General features: G+C 43.8%; 3 protein-coding genes across 5 annotated transcripts in view; 2 read left to right on the forward strand and 1 right to left on the reverse strand.

Annotated features, from left to right (window-relative positions):
• Positions 1–7,511, forward strand: part of hectd1 (HECT domain containing 1) — a 33,307-nt gene extending 25,796 nt beyond the window's left edge. The window contains 11 exon segments of the mRNA XM_084381354.1: positions 1,910–1,992; positions 2,243–2,370; positions 3,017–3,218; positions 3,634–3,771; positions 4,572–5,056; positions 5,275–5,433; positions 5,516–5,594; positions 5,693–5,786; positions 5,964–6,114; positions 6,388–6,532; positions 6,652–7,511. Coding sequence (XP_084237480.1) covers positions 1,910–1,992; positions 2,243–2,370; positions 3,017–3,218; positions 3,634–3,771; positions 4,572–5,056; positions 5,275–5,433; positions 5,516–5,594; positions 5,693–5,786; positions 5,964–6,114; positions 6,388–6,532; positions 6,652–6,789 — 1,802 coding nt within the window. The 3' untranslated portion in view covers positions 6,790–7,511.
• A 464-nt stretch (positions 7,512–7,975) lies between these two features.
• On the reverse strand, positions 7,976–12,316 carry ap4s1 (adaptor related protein complex 4 subunit sigma 1). Of its 3 annotated transcripts, none has more exons than XM_084381375.1 (6): positions 12,298–12,316; positions 9,858–9,998; positions 9,669–9,755; positions 8,650–8,718; positions 8,547–8,558; positions 7,976–8,433 (listed from the first exon to the last, which is right to left on the reverse strand). In XM_084381375.1, exons 2-6 carry the CDS (start codon positions 9,993–9,995, stop codon positions 8,305–8,307), a joined length of 435 nt encoding a protein of 144 aa, XP_084237501.1. In that variant the 5' UTR covers positions 9,996–9,998; positions 12,298–12,316; the 3' UTR covers positions 7,976–8,304. The 3 variants fall into 3 exon arrangements, with proteins under 3 accessions (XP_084237501.1, XP_084237500.1, XP_084237499.1); XM_084381374.1 differs by lacking the exon at positions 12,298–12,316 and adding an exon at positions 10,582–10,845; XM_084381373.1 differs by lacking the exon at positions 12,298–12,316 and adding an exon at positions 10,582–10,845 and having other exon boundaries at positions 9,858–10,034.
• The window catches only part of strn3 (striatin, calmodulin binding protein 3), a 19,878-nt gene continuing 16,740 nt past the window's right edge, over positions 11,491–14,628 (forward strand). Inside the window, exon 1 of the mRNA XM_084381362.1 lies at positions 11,491–12,047. Coding sequence (XP_084237488.1) covers positions 11,772–12,047 — 276 coding nt within the window. The 5' untranslated portion in view covers positions 11,491–11,771. The remainder of the gene's footprint in view (positions 12,048–14,628) is intronic.

Consider the following 14,628-nt stretch of genomic DNA (forward strand, 5'->3'; position numbering starts at 1 on the left):
CATGTATAAAACACAAACAACACATGTATAAAACACACACAAACAACACAAACAACACATGTATAAAACACACACAAACAACACAAACAACACATGTATAAAACACACACAAACAACACAAACAACACATGTATAAAACACACACATATAAAACACACACAAACAACACATGTATAAAACACACACATATAAAACACACACAAACAACACATGTATAAAACACACACAAACAACACAAACAACACATGTATAAAACACACACAAACAACACATGTATAAAACACACACACAACACAAACAACACATGTATAAAACACACACAAACAACACATGTATAAAACACACACAAACAACACATGTATAAAACACACACAAACAACACAAACAACACATGTATAAAACACAAACAACACATGTATAAAACACAAACAACACATGTATAAAACACACACATATAAAACACACACAAACAACACATGTATAAAACACAAACAACACATGTATAAAACACAAACAACACATGTATAAAACACACACATATAAAACACACACAAACAACACATGTATAAAACACACACAAACAACACAAACAACACATGTATAAAACACACACAAACAACACAAACAACACATGTATAAAACACACACAAACAACACATGTATAAAACACACACAAACAACACATGTATAAAACACACACAACACATGTATAAAACACACAAACAACACATGTATAAAACACACACAAACAACACATGTATAAAACACACACAAACAACACATGTATAAAACACACACAAACAACACATGTATAAAACACACACAAACAACACATGTATAAAACACACACAAACAACACATGTATAAAACACAAACAACACATGTATACAACACAAACAACACATGTATAAAACACACAAACAACACATGTATAAAACACACACAAACAACACAAACAACACATGTATAAAACACACACAAACAACACAAACAACACATGTATAAAACACACACAAACAACACAAACAACACATGTATAAAACACAAACAACACATGTATAAAACACACACAAACAACACAAACAACACATGTATAAAACACACACAACACATGTATAAAACACACACAAACATCACAAACAACACATGTATAAAACACACACAAACAACACATGTATAAAACACACACAAACAACACAAACAACACATGTATAAAACACAAACAACACATGTATAAAACACACACATATAAAACACACACAAACAACACATGTATAAAACACAAACAACACATGTATAAAACACACACAAACAACACAAACAACACATGTATAAAACACACACAAACAACACAAACAACACATGTATAAAACACACACAAACAACACAAACAACACATGTATAAAACACAAACAACACATGTATAAAACACACACAACACATGTATAAAACACACACAAACAACACAAACAACACATGTATAAAACACACACAAACAACACAAACAACACATGTATAAAACACACACAAACAACACAAACAACACATGTATAAAACACAAACAACACATGTATAAAACACACAAACAACACAAACAACACATGTATAAAACACACAAACAACACAAACAACACATGTATAAAACACACGTGTATAAAACGTTGGGCCAGTGGTTGACTAGTGACGGACCGGCTGTCATTATTTTGTGTAATTTTGTTTATTACTCACGTCACTTGGTGTTTATCTGTTCTTTAACTTCTAAAGTAGCCTGTGGGACAACTTGAAACATATTTCAGACATTATTGATGACTAATCGATTGTGAAGGGAGCCAACTATGGACTACAGAAAATGCTTAAAATATTATGCTCCTATTTTCTGTGTATGAGTTAAATTTGTCTCTTGGTTCAGATTTTGACGAGCTGCAGTTCAACGCGTCTCCAGAGGAGTTCACCAGTAAGAAGATCACAACCAAGATCCTGCAGCAGATCGAGGTCGGTCCGTCTGATGCAAAACACAACGTGGGCTGTTGTTGAGATGAATGAATAAAAATAAAGATGTTAAACATATTTAAACCACATAAAGGCGTTTCAGGGAAATATACATTTTCCACTTCTTCTAAACACACAAAACACTTTAACTGATGAATCGGATGTTAAATCATCGACGATGTTTCTTCATCAGCTGGTTATTGATGACACAAAGCAGCAGCAGGATGTTGATGTGACTGTTTCTGTCCCTCAGGAGCCTCTGGCTCTGGCCAGCGGAGCTCTGCCTGACTGGTGTGAACAGCTCACCTCCAAGTGTCCTTTCCTCATCCCCTTTGAGACCCGACAGCTTTACTTCACCTGCACAGCGTTCGGAGCGTCCAGGTGAGACTGAAGACGAACCTGCGGGACATCACCCGACTCCTGAGCCTCTCCTACCGACACACAACAACAGGGCTTTAAACTGTCAGGCTCAGAGCAGCTTTAACTTCATATCAGACTTAATTAAATACATTCTACACATTTTCTCTTGGACGACTTTGAGACTCGCAATAAGATGTACAGACTAATGTGTGAAGAGGACATGTTCAAAATAAACCAGACAAACGAGACAGTCAGAGAAAATACTGAAGTCCAAAGAATCAGTCAGAAAGAATCTGTGAAGTGAATAAACTTTGTTTTCAGACATTGATTGAAAATGAAGGATTAAAACAGCAGAAGTCTTAATACATTTTACATATATTACCTTTCTGGTGTCTGTTGGAGCCTCTGCTCTCTCACGCCACCCAAAGGTGAGGGACAGATGTAAAACCCTGAAGCTTAACCGAGAACAAAGTCCCCAGTGCGTTTGTTAAAAAGTCGTCTTTTTAGCTTCATTCACGTTTTTCTTTCAGTTTCTTTTTGTAGTTTTCTGTTTTTATTATGTCCTCCTTTCATTTCTTAATTCCAGCATCATTAGTGAGTCTGTTAATTATAATAAACCCTCACAGCAGTCAGAACCTGAACCTGACTTCCTGACCCGTGTCTGCAGGGCGATTGTGTGGCTCCAGAACCGGCGCGAGGCGACCATGGAGCGCTCTCGGCCGTCCACCACGGTGAGACGCGACGACCCCGGAGAGTTCAGGGTGGGTCGGCTCAAACACGAGCGAGTCAAAGTCCCCCGAGGAGAAGCCATGATGGAGTGGGCCGAGTCCGTCATGCAGCTCCACGCCGACAGGAAGTCCGTGCTGGAGGTGAGAGAGCGACGCCGCAGAATGACTGCGACACCTGCAGCTACATTTATTATTCATACAGTTTCATTCAACAGATAAAGTTTTCCAGGTGTTTAAAGTCCCTTTTTGATTCTGAGGGTTTGGTTTTCATTTGGTTGCCACCATCTTAAAAATGTATGAAGTTGAAAGTGATTTTTGTAACGAGTCAACAAACGGCCTCCAAGTCCTGTAACTGACTCGTTCTGAAGCTTTTTCATCAAATCTTCACCTGCAGGTGGAGTTTGTTCTGTTTGTGTTGAAGTGTAATGACATTATTTACTTGTACATACATTTAATTTAAAGTATTATGAATCAACTTAGTGCATCTGTCCATGTTTTCTGCCTTCCTCCAGTTTCAGTGCTGTCATGAACATGTGTGATGTGCTCTGTGTGTCAGGTGGAGTTTCAGGGTGAGGAGGGAACAGGTCTCGGTCCGACTCTGGAGTTTTACGCTCTGGTGGCTGCAGAGTTTCAGAGAACGTCTCTGGGGATCTGGCTGTGTGACGACGACTTCCCCGATGACGAGTCCCGACAGGTGAGACATAAAAACTACCTGATTCATAGGCAGCAGGGTTTTTAAATTCAGTTTGTCACATCTGCTGCTGCAGGTCTGCAATGACTTCTTCTATATAACTGTAGAAACGAAACACTTGATATTTAATATTCAATGTCATTTGGACCCTCAAAACCTAAAATACTGACGTTGATGCCTTCGTTCTAGTAGCTTCACATCTGCAGCGATGTTACTGTGAAGCAGCCTCGTCTTTATTGCTGTTTAAATCTTTGTTGCGGTCGCTGGAAGTTCTTGTATTTTGGAAGTGTTTAAACTTACAGGATGAATAGTTTCACGTGGGCTCAGTTTGGTTATACAGGTGACACATTGAGAACCTGACCCGGCCTGTCAGGATCCAAAGACCAACACTCCCAGGCCGGACCGCTAGCTGCATGGCTAACCGTGCTAGCTAGCTAATGGCAGCTACGGTTGGCAGCACTTAGCTGTTACTCTGGTAATATGCTGCCATCTGTTTGTTGGAGTATTTCAACATGTGGCCAGTTCTTATACAGTGCACCTTTACAAAGATGGCTTGACTTCCCCCCTCAAATCTGTCCAGAGTGAGCCCTCTTCACTAGTAAATTAATGAAGGATCTTTGGAAGTGTTATCAGTGTAGTTCAGTTACGTTTTTCCTCTACGAGTGAGCACTCTATGAGCAAAAAAGGATCTCTGGAACAGAAATGGCATTCATATCAGTGAAGAAGAAATCGACCTCAGTGTGTCCGTCCTGTGATGTCATCAGTCTGTCCTGTGATGTCATCAATCTGTCTGTGTGTCTCAGGTGGACCTGGGCGGCGGTCTGAAGCCTCCTGGTTTCTACGTGCAGCGCTCCTGCGGCCTGTTCCCGGCGCCGTTCCCTCAGGACAGCGAGGAGCTGGAGCGGATCACCAAGCTCTTCCACTTCCTGGGCGTCTTCCTGGCCAAGTGCATCCAGGACAACCGGCTGGTGGACCTGCCCGTCTCTCAGCCCTTCTTCAAGCTGCTCTGCATGGGAGACATCAAGTCCAACATGAGCAAGCTGCTGTACCAGTCCCGCAGCTCGCCGCAGGGCCACGACCCAGACAGACCCCACCTGACGCCCTTCCTGCTGCTGTCAGAGGTGCAGTCGGAGGCGTCCACCGAGGAGAGCCAGGAGACGTACTCTGTGGGCAGCTTCGACGAGGACTCCAAGTCCGAGTTCATCATGGACCCCCCGAAACCCAAACCGCCCGCCTGGTACCACGGCATCCTCACCTGGGACGACTTCCAGCTCGTCAACCCGCACAGGTGAGGCCCGGGACAGAACACGGCCATTTTAATGAGCTCCTCGTCTCAGAACGACCTGAAGACACTGAGGTCATGTTTATTAATCATAAACACAAACAGCACTGATGGAACTACTGCTCCTCCTCCTCTCCCTCCTCCTCTCCCTCTCCCTCTCCCTCCTCCTCCTCCTCCTCCTCCTCTCCCCCCTCCTCCTCCTCCTCCTCCTCTTCCTCCTGCAGGGCTAGTTTCCTGAAGGAGGTGAAGGAGCTGGTGGTGAAGAGGAGGCAGATTCTGTCCAGTAAGAGTTTATCTGAAGATGAGAAGAACACCAGGCTGCAGGACCTGATGCTGAGGAACCCACTGGGCTCCGGACCCCCCCTCAGCATCGAGGACCTCGGGTACGGTGCACACACACACACACACACACACACACACACACACACACACACACAGGAAGCTAACTGTCGTCTCGTCCTCCAGGTTGAACTTCCAGTTCTGTCCGTCCTCGAAGGTTCACGGTTTCTCAGCTGTGGATCTGAAACCAAACGGAGACGACGAGGTAAGAGTCCACCTGAGAGCTGATGACATCATTAGTGATGATGATGATGATGATGACGATGGTGTGGACAGACTGACAAACTGTGTGTGTGTTTACAGATGGTTACCATGGAGAACGCAGAGGAGTACGTGGAGCTGATGTTTGACTTGTGTATGCACACAGGCATCCAGAAACAGATGGAGGCCTTCAGAGGTACACACACACACACACACAGAGACACACACACACACAGAGAGAGAGAGAGACACACACACACACACACACACACAGAGACACACACACACTGCTCATGTTTCTGCTCATCACATGAACTAACAAGAATCTCCTTCTCCTCCTCTTCCTCTTCCTCTCCCTCCTCCTCCTCCTCAGAGGGTTTTAATCGAGTCTTTCCGATGGAGAAGTTGAGCTCCTTCAGTCATAAGGAGGTCCAGATGATCCTCTGCGGTAACCAATCACCTTCATGGACTGCTGATGACATCATCAACTACACAGAACCAAAGCTGGGTTACACCAGAGACAGGTGAGTCCTACAGACAGACAGACAGGTGAGGCAGACAGACAGACAGACAGACAGACAGGTGTAATGGTTAGCACTCTGGACTTTGAATCCAGCGATCCGAGCTCATATCTCGGTGGGACCTTGTCATTCCCTTGAATTGTCCCCCGGGGACAAATAAAGTGTTTTGAATTGAATTGAGGACAGACAGACAGACAGACAGACAGACAGACAGACAGGTGAGGCGCACAGACAGGTTGTTCTGGTTCTGATGGGTCCCGTCTCGTCTCTCTTCAGTCCCGGCTTCCTGCGCTTCGTCAGAGTTCTGTGCGGGATGTCGTCTGACGAGAGGAAAGCGTTCCTTCAGTTCACCACCGGCTGCTCCACGCTGCCCCCCGGAGGCCTCGCCAACCTGCACCCTCGCCTCACCATCGTCAGGAAGGTGAGCTGCTCTCTGATTGGCTGCTGCTCCTACTCCTGTCCCCTCCTTGTAGGTTCAGGCCTTAATGTTTGATGATGTCATGATTGTGTGAATCTGATTGGCTGCTGCCCCCCCCGCAGGTCGACGCCACAGACTCCAGTTACCCGTCAGTCAACACGTGCGTTCACTACCTGAAGCTTCCTGAATATTCCTCCGAGGACATCATGAGAGAGCGTCTGCTCGCCGCCACCATGGAGAAAGGCTTCCACCTCAACTGACCGCCGCCGCCACAGAGCATGCTCCTCGAGTCCGTCTCGCCGCCCGCTGCGTGATTGACAGATCAGCCAGCCAATCAAACCAGCCGACTGACTGACTGACTGACTGACCGCCTGCTGAAGGACGAGGAGGAGGATTCATGTTGCAGAATAAATTAAAGCTCACATCCTTAACCTTCATCACCTTCATCACCATCATCATCCTCACCCAGCTGAGCTGCTGCGTGTGTGTGTGTGAGTGAGTGAGTGAGTGAGTGAGTGAGTGAGTGTGTGTGTGTGTGTGTGTGTGTGGACCCTCCTCCTGTCTGTCCTCAGTTTAGTGCCTGGTTTGACTCGTAGCTTCTGTCTCCTCCTTCAAACAATCACGCTCCTCCTCTTCCTCCTCCTCCTCTTTCTCTTTTCGTTTTTATTTTTTGTTTTATTGCTTTTTGTTTCCGTGTGTGCGACAGTTTTGGGGTTGTTTCTGACCAGCTGTAGAGGTCAAAGGTCAGAGTGCATTGTGTGTTCTTTTACGATGAAGCTATAGAGACACAAACACTGGTGGTGTGCAGCGAGGCACATCAGAAGAGAAGAAACAAATGTAAGAAGCTCTGCTCTCCTTGTATTTTCTTTGTATATTATAAACATTTATTTAACTCGAGTTGCAGTTTGAGGTAAACAGATATTTTCAAATGTGTATGCTCCAAAAAAATAATCATTAAAATGTTTGCAAAGTATGAAGTAAACACCGAGTCCTGTGGTCTGTGGTCTACATGCTAATAGTGAGCTAACATGAGGACACACAAGTCTGCTCCTGAGTGTTTACTCTGCTCTCTGACGTCGACATGACATCTCCTCTCCTTGTCTCCTCTTTAGTCTCCTTCCTTGTATCCTACTCTCCTCTCCTCCTCTTCTCTTTAGTCTCCTCTCTTGCTTCCTTGTTACCTCCTCTCCCCTCCCCTCGTCTCCTCCTCTCCTTGTCTCCTCTTTAGTCTCCTTCCTTGTATCCTACTCTCCTCTCCTCCTCTTCTTTAGTCTCCTCTCTTGCTTCCTTGTTACCTCCTCTCCCCTCCCCTCTTGTCTCCTCCTCTCCTTGTCTTCCTTCTCAAACTTTTATTGCTGAGATGTGCACTGCAGTAACATCTTCGAACCAGCAGGTGTCCCTGTGCTGCTCAGTGCTTCAGCTTAACACCAATAAAAATTAGACTCATTTTATACTTTAACTTTTATTACAATATAAAACGTTTTGTTTGTGTCGCTGCACCAGAATCACTCTTCACACAACATCAACATGTCAGGATGTTAACTGTGGACATGTTTTTATAGTTTGGGTGAACTGACCCTTTAATCTGTGTGTTTGGGTCTAAAGAACCAGATTTCACTGAAGTCAACCCGCTGAATCACAAACTGAGTCCATGCAGCTGTATTAGCATGCTAACATGCTAATCAGAGCATCAACAGGGACGATCTGATTTCTGTCGCTCCAGCATCACTTGACTCCTTCAGTCTGTGACATCATTTCCTGTGGGTTTCTGAGCCTCAGCTGTCGGCCATCTTGTCGAGGGCGGTGAGCGGCGCGAGCACGCGGCTCTTGTTCGTCTCCACGATGTGTCCGTTCTGGATCATCTCGTCCAGGATGATGTGAACTCTGTCCAGGTTGAACATGATCTGATGACGACTCCGAGTCAAAGAAACACACACACACACCTCTGATGTTTACATATCAGACAGGAAGTGCTGACTCATCGTCATGCTAACAGACAGCAGCTGAGAAAGGATACGTCCAGTTCACTCTGTGGAGACGAACAGAAACACAGCGGTCAGACTGGAGGTCGACAGGAGAACAAACATGATGCAGGGACGATCAGGAGGATCTAAACTCACCACCCGGCTGAAGTATTTATCCAAAACCTCCACGAAGTTATGAACCAGCTCGTAGACGGACAGCTCGTTCTGAGGAGACACAGATGATTTTTTTTTGTAAAAACATTTAAGTTTTCCACTTTTACTTCCTGATTATGCACTAGGAACCTAAAACCCAACGTACCGCCGTCGTTTGACTCCTGATGAAGAAACACCTCCAGAAGATAAGACACTTCAGAGACGAGAACACCTGAGTGTTTTATCGACAGCTGCAATCAGTCGACCTGCCTCGACTGATCACGATATCATCAACTGATGAAGTGTTTTTCTTTTATTTGCTTATAGTTTCACTGAACTTGTACATTTTCATTAGTCTTTCTTAAAAGTGCTATTTGGACGCGTTCCTTCATCAGATGTTTCATATGTTGGGTTATTGGCCCCAAAGGTTCAGTGACGTGATGACACGTCCTCCTTTTACTCCTCGATATCTCACAGTTAGATGTTGTACAGATTCCAGTTACTGGAACTGAGACGTTAAATCAAAAACACACCATCATCAGACAATAAACCAGTTGTTCCAAATCTTTCTGGCTTTGAGACGGCTCGCTAGAGGTTCTTGTCATGTTCTGATGATGGAGTTGTTGAGATGTTCCTCCTCTAAACTTCTCACGTAGAGGCTCCGAGAGGAAACATAATCAACATTCAATAAAAATCAAAGATTACAGAAAAGTCCAGAAACATTCAAACAGACGCTGTGACTTTGTTTTTCCTTCTTTCTTCTCCCATTAAAGCTGAGCAGCTCCGACAGTAACACGCTGCTCCAACACTGATGCATCAGTATCAATACTTGTATTAAAGTACTTGTACATCACAGATATAGCTTCATGTTTAAAAAGGTTCAGTGTAGTTTTTATCAAACAAACCGGAGGAAATGAGGCGTCTGTTGACTATTTTCAGTGGCGGACTGATATTTTTCTAAATTTAAAGTAAAAACATTTAACAAACTGTTGAACTGCTCCTTTTCCTTCCGTGTTCCTCACCTCGCTGTCTGTGACTCCGACCACGATGTACAGAGCAGCGTACTGACGGTAGACCAGCTTGAAGTCTTTATACTCCACGAAGGAACACTGGGGACAGACAGCAGCTCAGTTAAAGGAACATACCACTGTTTTTGTTTTAACTCAAACAACAGGTGTACTTCACAGACAGACAGACAGACAGGAGGTCACCTGGTCCTTCTTGCGGCTCAGGCAGCAGCGGACCACGTCGGCCTCCAGCACGGCTCTCCTGCTCAGCTCCACAGGTGTGTAATACCTGGACAGTCTGGTCTGACCCTGCCGGTTCACCATCAGCATGAACTTTATCATCGTCTGATCAGAGACACACAGCAGAGACAACGCGTCTCTCTATCACACACACACACACACACACACACACAGAGAGAGAGAGAGAGAGAGAGAGAGAGAGCTCAAAGGGTCGTTCAGTTCATTTTCCTGAAAGAAAACCTCAGAATTTTTCAAATGAGACGTTCAAAGGTCAAAATGTATAACTTACAGACTTCTGACGCCTGTGAGGAGTCCTAAAATTTACTTAATAAAAAGTACTAATACCACAGTGGAAAATACTCTATTACAAGTAAAAGTCTAAACATCAAAAAAATACTCTTAAAGCATCAAAAGTAAATGTACTCATTATGCAGAATAATAAACATTACTAGATTTTAATTATTGCCGGGATGTTTGTGTATCAGACATTTTGACACACTTCAGACAGCCGGAAGTTGCGTTCACAGACTCCGTTTATGAGGGTTGGGACTCTCCGAGGAGCACCTGAAGGCAGCACACTGTACTCATTTAAAAGCCGTTAATAAACTCGTTTTACACATTTAATGTGATATTTGAGATTATTTCACATCACGTATCGGTTAAAATCCTGGAAGTTTCTTGGACTTACCGGCAGCTGTTAGCTTGTAGCCGAACTGCAGCTAAATGAGCTCCATCACACAGGCTAACAACAGCAACAACAAGCTAGCTGCTCTTAGCTTGTTGGAAGTTTTTGTTTGTAGACAACGAGACGTCGCAGCCAGTCACACACTCACAGATCAATTACAATTATAGTCAAGTTCTATTTTTCTCTATGAAACCAGCGAGAGGACTCAGCTGTCAACAATAGGAAGCTAGCTAGACCTGTTAGCATTTCAAACGCATGCGCAGTAGAGTCCTGCAGTGGTGCGTTCAGAGGAAATGGTGACAAAAGAACTTCAATACTCAGCCCACATATCAGACTGTCGGCAAAGGAGCACAAAAACATTTAATGTTATCACAGTAACAAATGTGATCTTAATAACAACTATCGATCAAATATTATTTATCAAATACGATAAAATAAAGCAAAGGATTATTATTACTATTTTAATATCATTATTGTTGTTGTTGTTGTTGTTGTTGTTGTTCTTCTTCTTCTTCTTCTTCTTCTTCGAAATGTTTTATGAGAGAGACACAACCTGTTTCAACAGGCAGTTTAATGTTTGTTGTGATTATTAATCAACTGAACATCAACCTCTAATTAATCTGTAATCTATTTTTGTGTGTATTTTCATCCTCAATACAAATACGTGGATATATATTTTATTCACCAAAGGATAATATGTAGCTTATCAAAAGTAGAATCAGTGACAGTAGAATATGGTAAAGACAGGATGGAAAGGTAAAACAAAATTATATTAAAAACGAATAAAAAGAAAATGTGTCCTAAATGGAAGAATTAACGGGATGTGTGATTTCCTACGTTTTCCTAGTATCTGAACGTTACATAGTGTATTTGGATGACAGGGAAAAATGCAGGATGTATCGTTCCCGTCATGCAGCGCGGCTGGGTTCTCCCTCCGTGATCATCGCATCCAGGGAGAGAGAGCAGTAATGGCGGCCGGGTAGATCCACACACAAACACCGCGTCCGCAATCAGCCGCACTCACCGCAGCCCTCCGGGGGCAACCAGGCACACACACCGCGGCGGAGCCAGCGCGAGAGTCCCGGAGCGGGGGAACGGGATTCAGGGGGGACGGGAATTGTTGAGCGGACCGTTTCTGTCTGGGACTTTCCTTCTACTTTTCTAAAAAAAAAAAAAAAAAAAAAAAAAAAAACATGGATGAGCACCCCGGCGGAGGAGGGGTCGGAGCGGGCGCCCCACGACAGCCTCCGCCGCAGCAGCAGCAGCAGCAGCAGCAGGGGAGCAACAGCAGCGCTAATCCGCCGATCGGAGGCAGCGGCAGCGGAGTCATGGTACCGCACCAACCGGACGAGCTTCCCCGGCCGCAGCAACAGTACACCATCCCCGGCATCCTGCACTACATCCAGCACGAGTGGGCCCGGTTCGAGATGGAGAGGGCGCACTGGGAAGTGGAGAGGGCCGAGCTCCAGGTTAGCACACTTAGCTTAGCACTCAGGCTAACTGAAGCTAAGCACAACAACAGCGGAGGACGTTTCCAGTTAAACATTACTGGTCAAAAGAAAGCTGTGTAGAATTAGCCACACATGCTAATCCCCGTGACTCTTCACTTTATAACTACCACACATCAAACGGTCATGGCTAACTTAATGTTTGTAACCTAGCTGGCTAAGCGGCTAAGCTAACGGGTCAGAGCACGAATAGCGGAATGCGATAGGTTACCGTCACTGGTGCTAGTCGATAGCTTCATGGCGCTGTCAAAAGGTAACTTAGCATTTAGCATTCACTGCTGTTGTCACTTTGCTCTGTTAGCTTATGAGTGTAATGAAACTTTTCATTGTGGACATGAAGTCAGCGGCTGGTAAAGGAGAAGTGAATCCAGCTGACTGTCAGCTAATCTCCATGCAGCCATTTTGGTTTGTCACCCTGTGTTGAAGCTAATGTAGCTAACTGTCTAATCAACAGCTGGGCCTCAGTGACCAAACTGTTGTGTTTCTAATGGAGGACACCTTCTGTTTGTAAAGGTGTTACAGCCTTTATATCTCAATGAAGAAGTGTGCTAAGTGTTAGCATCACGCTCAGATTGTTTCTCTGTCTGCTAGCAGCAGCTTAACAGAATGTGAAACAGCCTACTGACCATGACTGAGATCATTTAGAGTTGATGGTGACTTCATTTACACTATCACCTGATTACTCTGATTACTCAGACTAATCCGGACCAGTAGTTTCCTCTAGGAGCCCATACTGATTATAAGTAATCCAGGAGACGGAGGAGGCTAACTGATCATTGGAGCTGATATATATTTACAGGATCATTTTAAATCTTAGTTACACAGTAGAGAATAATCAGTGATGGAATGTAACTAACTACAATTTACTAAAGTATTGTACTTGTGCACAGTTTGTTTTCAGTTCACTTTGACTCCAGTTCATTTATTTTTATAACTTCAGTAAGCGAATTCAGTGCTGATCAGCTGTTACTTGTGACATCAGATAGTGTGAGACCTCTACCAGAGAAAGGATGCTGCTTCAGAGCCAAACTGCATCTTTTTTACCTTATCGGCAATCGGACACAAAAAAACACTGATACAGATAATCTTCACAATGCTGAATATCAGCCAGTCACATAACTTCACTTTACTGCATTTTATTAAACATCAATCGATCTTTATTTGTATGGCACCAGATCACAACAAAAGTCATCTCATGACACTTTCCAGTACAGCAGTAGTACTCCAGTAAAGTACCTGAAAATTGTACTTAAGTAAATTGTGCTTTCGTTTATTTCAACATTGGTTATTAAAAATGTTGACACACAGATTTTTATTTTTATAACGGTCCCAAATATTGGTTTTCAGTCTCATTGGTTTCTAAAAAATCTGTATCGGTTGTGGCCCTGAAAAAAACATATCGGTCGATGCCTAGTAAATACAAAATTACCCTCCAGTGAATATAATTAGTTATTGTCATTATCATGTTTTCATGATGCTCAGATAATGGCAGTGATTTGGTTGAAACTGTAGGTCAGATAAACTCGATCTCGTTCTGAGTTTATAGATTTGGGCGGCAAATAAATCTAAAGAAAAGATGACGTTGATTAACAAGAAGGTTGCCGTGTGTGTGTGTGTGTGTGTGTGTGTGTGTGTGTGTGTGTGTGTGTGTGTGTGTGTGTGTGTGTGTGTGTCACCTCATCAGAGCGCAGACTTGTTCATTCAGGCTTCAGTTTCTCTCTGACTGCTGGAGAAAGTTGGAATGAAGTGCTGAAATGTGCGATATGTGGAGCAGCTCGTGTCTTTGTCATAACACACCCAGCAGCAGGCAGACGTGTGTGTGTGTGTGTGTGTGTGTGTGTGTGTGTGTGTGTGTGTGTGTGTGTGTGTGTGTGTGTGTGTGTGTGTGTGTGTGTGTGTGTGTGTGTGTGTGTGTGTGTGTGTGTGTGTGTGTAATGACAGGGTCTCAGTACACACTGTGTTTGCTCTGCTCTGACTTGTTGCGTTGTGACACTGGATGCCTTCAGCATGACTCCGTCACAGTTCCTGATAAGAGTTTGTTCAGAACAAACGAGTGAAGGTGTCGACGTTCCTGCTGCCAACGTTTACTGAAGCAGAGAGCCGATAAATGCTCGTACATTCTCTGGAAATACTTCATCAATACGCCTTATTGATTGAAGGGCTGGTTTGATTTTAACTTTGTCAAACTCAGTCAGAGAAGAGTGAGAGAGCGCAGCTGGTACTGATGGGTCGATACTGACGAAAATATTCAGAATCAACATGTTTTGATGAATCAAAATGTTTGACAACGCTGATGCCGTTATAGTAATATCATCATTGTAAGATAGTACAACCCTGCCTTTATCTTCTGTTAACATTCAGATTTTCATCATTTAGTTTCCTAATTGTTGTCTCAAAAAAAAGAAACGATAAATAAATGAATCTGTAGATTTAGAGTACAAGTCAGTTTAGTTCTGGCTGAACTACCAGGTTGAAGATCGCCGAGTGCGTCTTCACCAGGCCGACCAATTACAGTTTGATGAATAATTTTAAAGGCCGTTTG

Source organism: Pagrus pagrus, assembly GCF_965226575.1.
Source record: "Pagrus pagrus genome assembly, chromosome: 18".
NCBI lineage: Eukaryota > Metazoa > Chordata > Actinopteri > Spariformes > Sparidae > Pagrus > Pagrus pagrus.

What these genes read in the sequence shown, in the direction of transcription:
- ap4s1 (XM_084381375.1), bottom strand. Translation starts at nt 9,995, where the DNA reads ATGATAAAGTTCATGCTGATGGTGAACCGGCAGGGTCAGACCAGACTG. An exon ending in TGAGCCGCAAGAAGGACCAG is followed by an intron (nt 9,756 to 9,857) that starts GTGACCTCCTGT and finishes GTCTGTCCCCAG; the next exon opens with TGTTCCTTCGTGGAGTATAA. An exon ending in TCGGAGTCACAGACAGCGAG is followed by an intron (nt 8,719 to 9,668) that starts GTGAGGAACACG and finishes GTGTCTCCTCAG; the next exon opens with AACGAGCTGTCCGTCTACGA.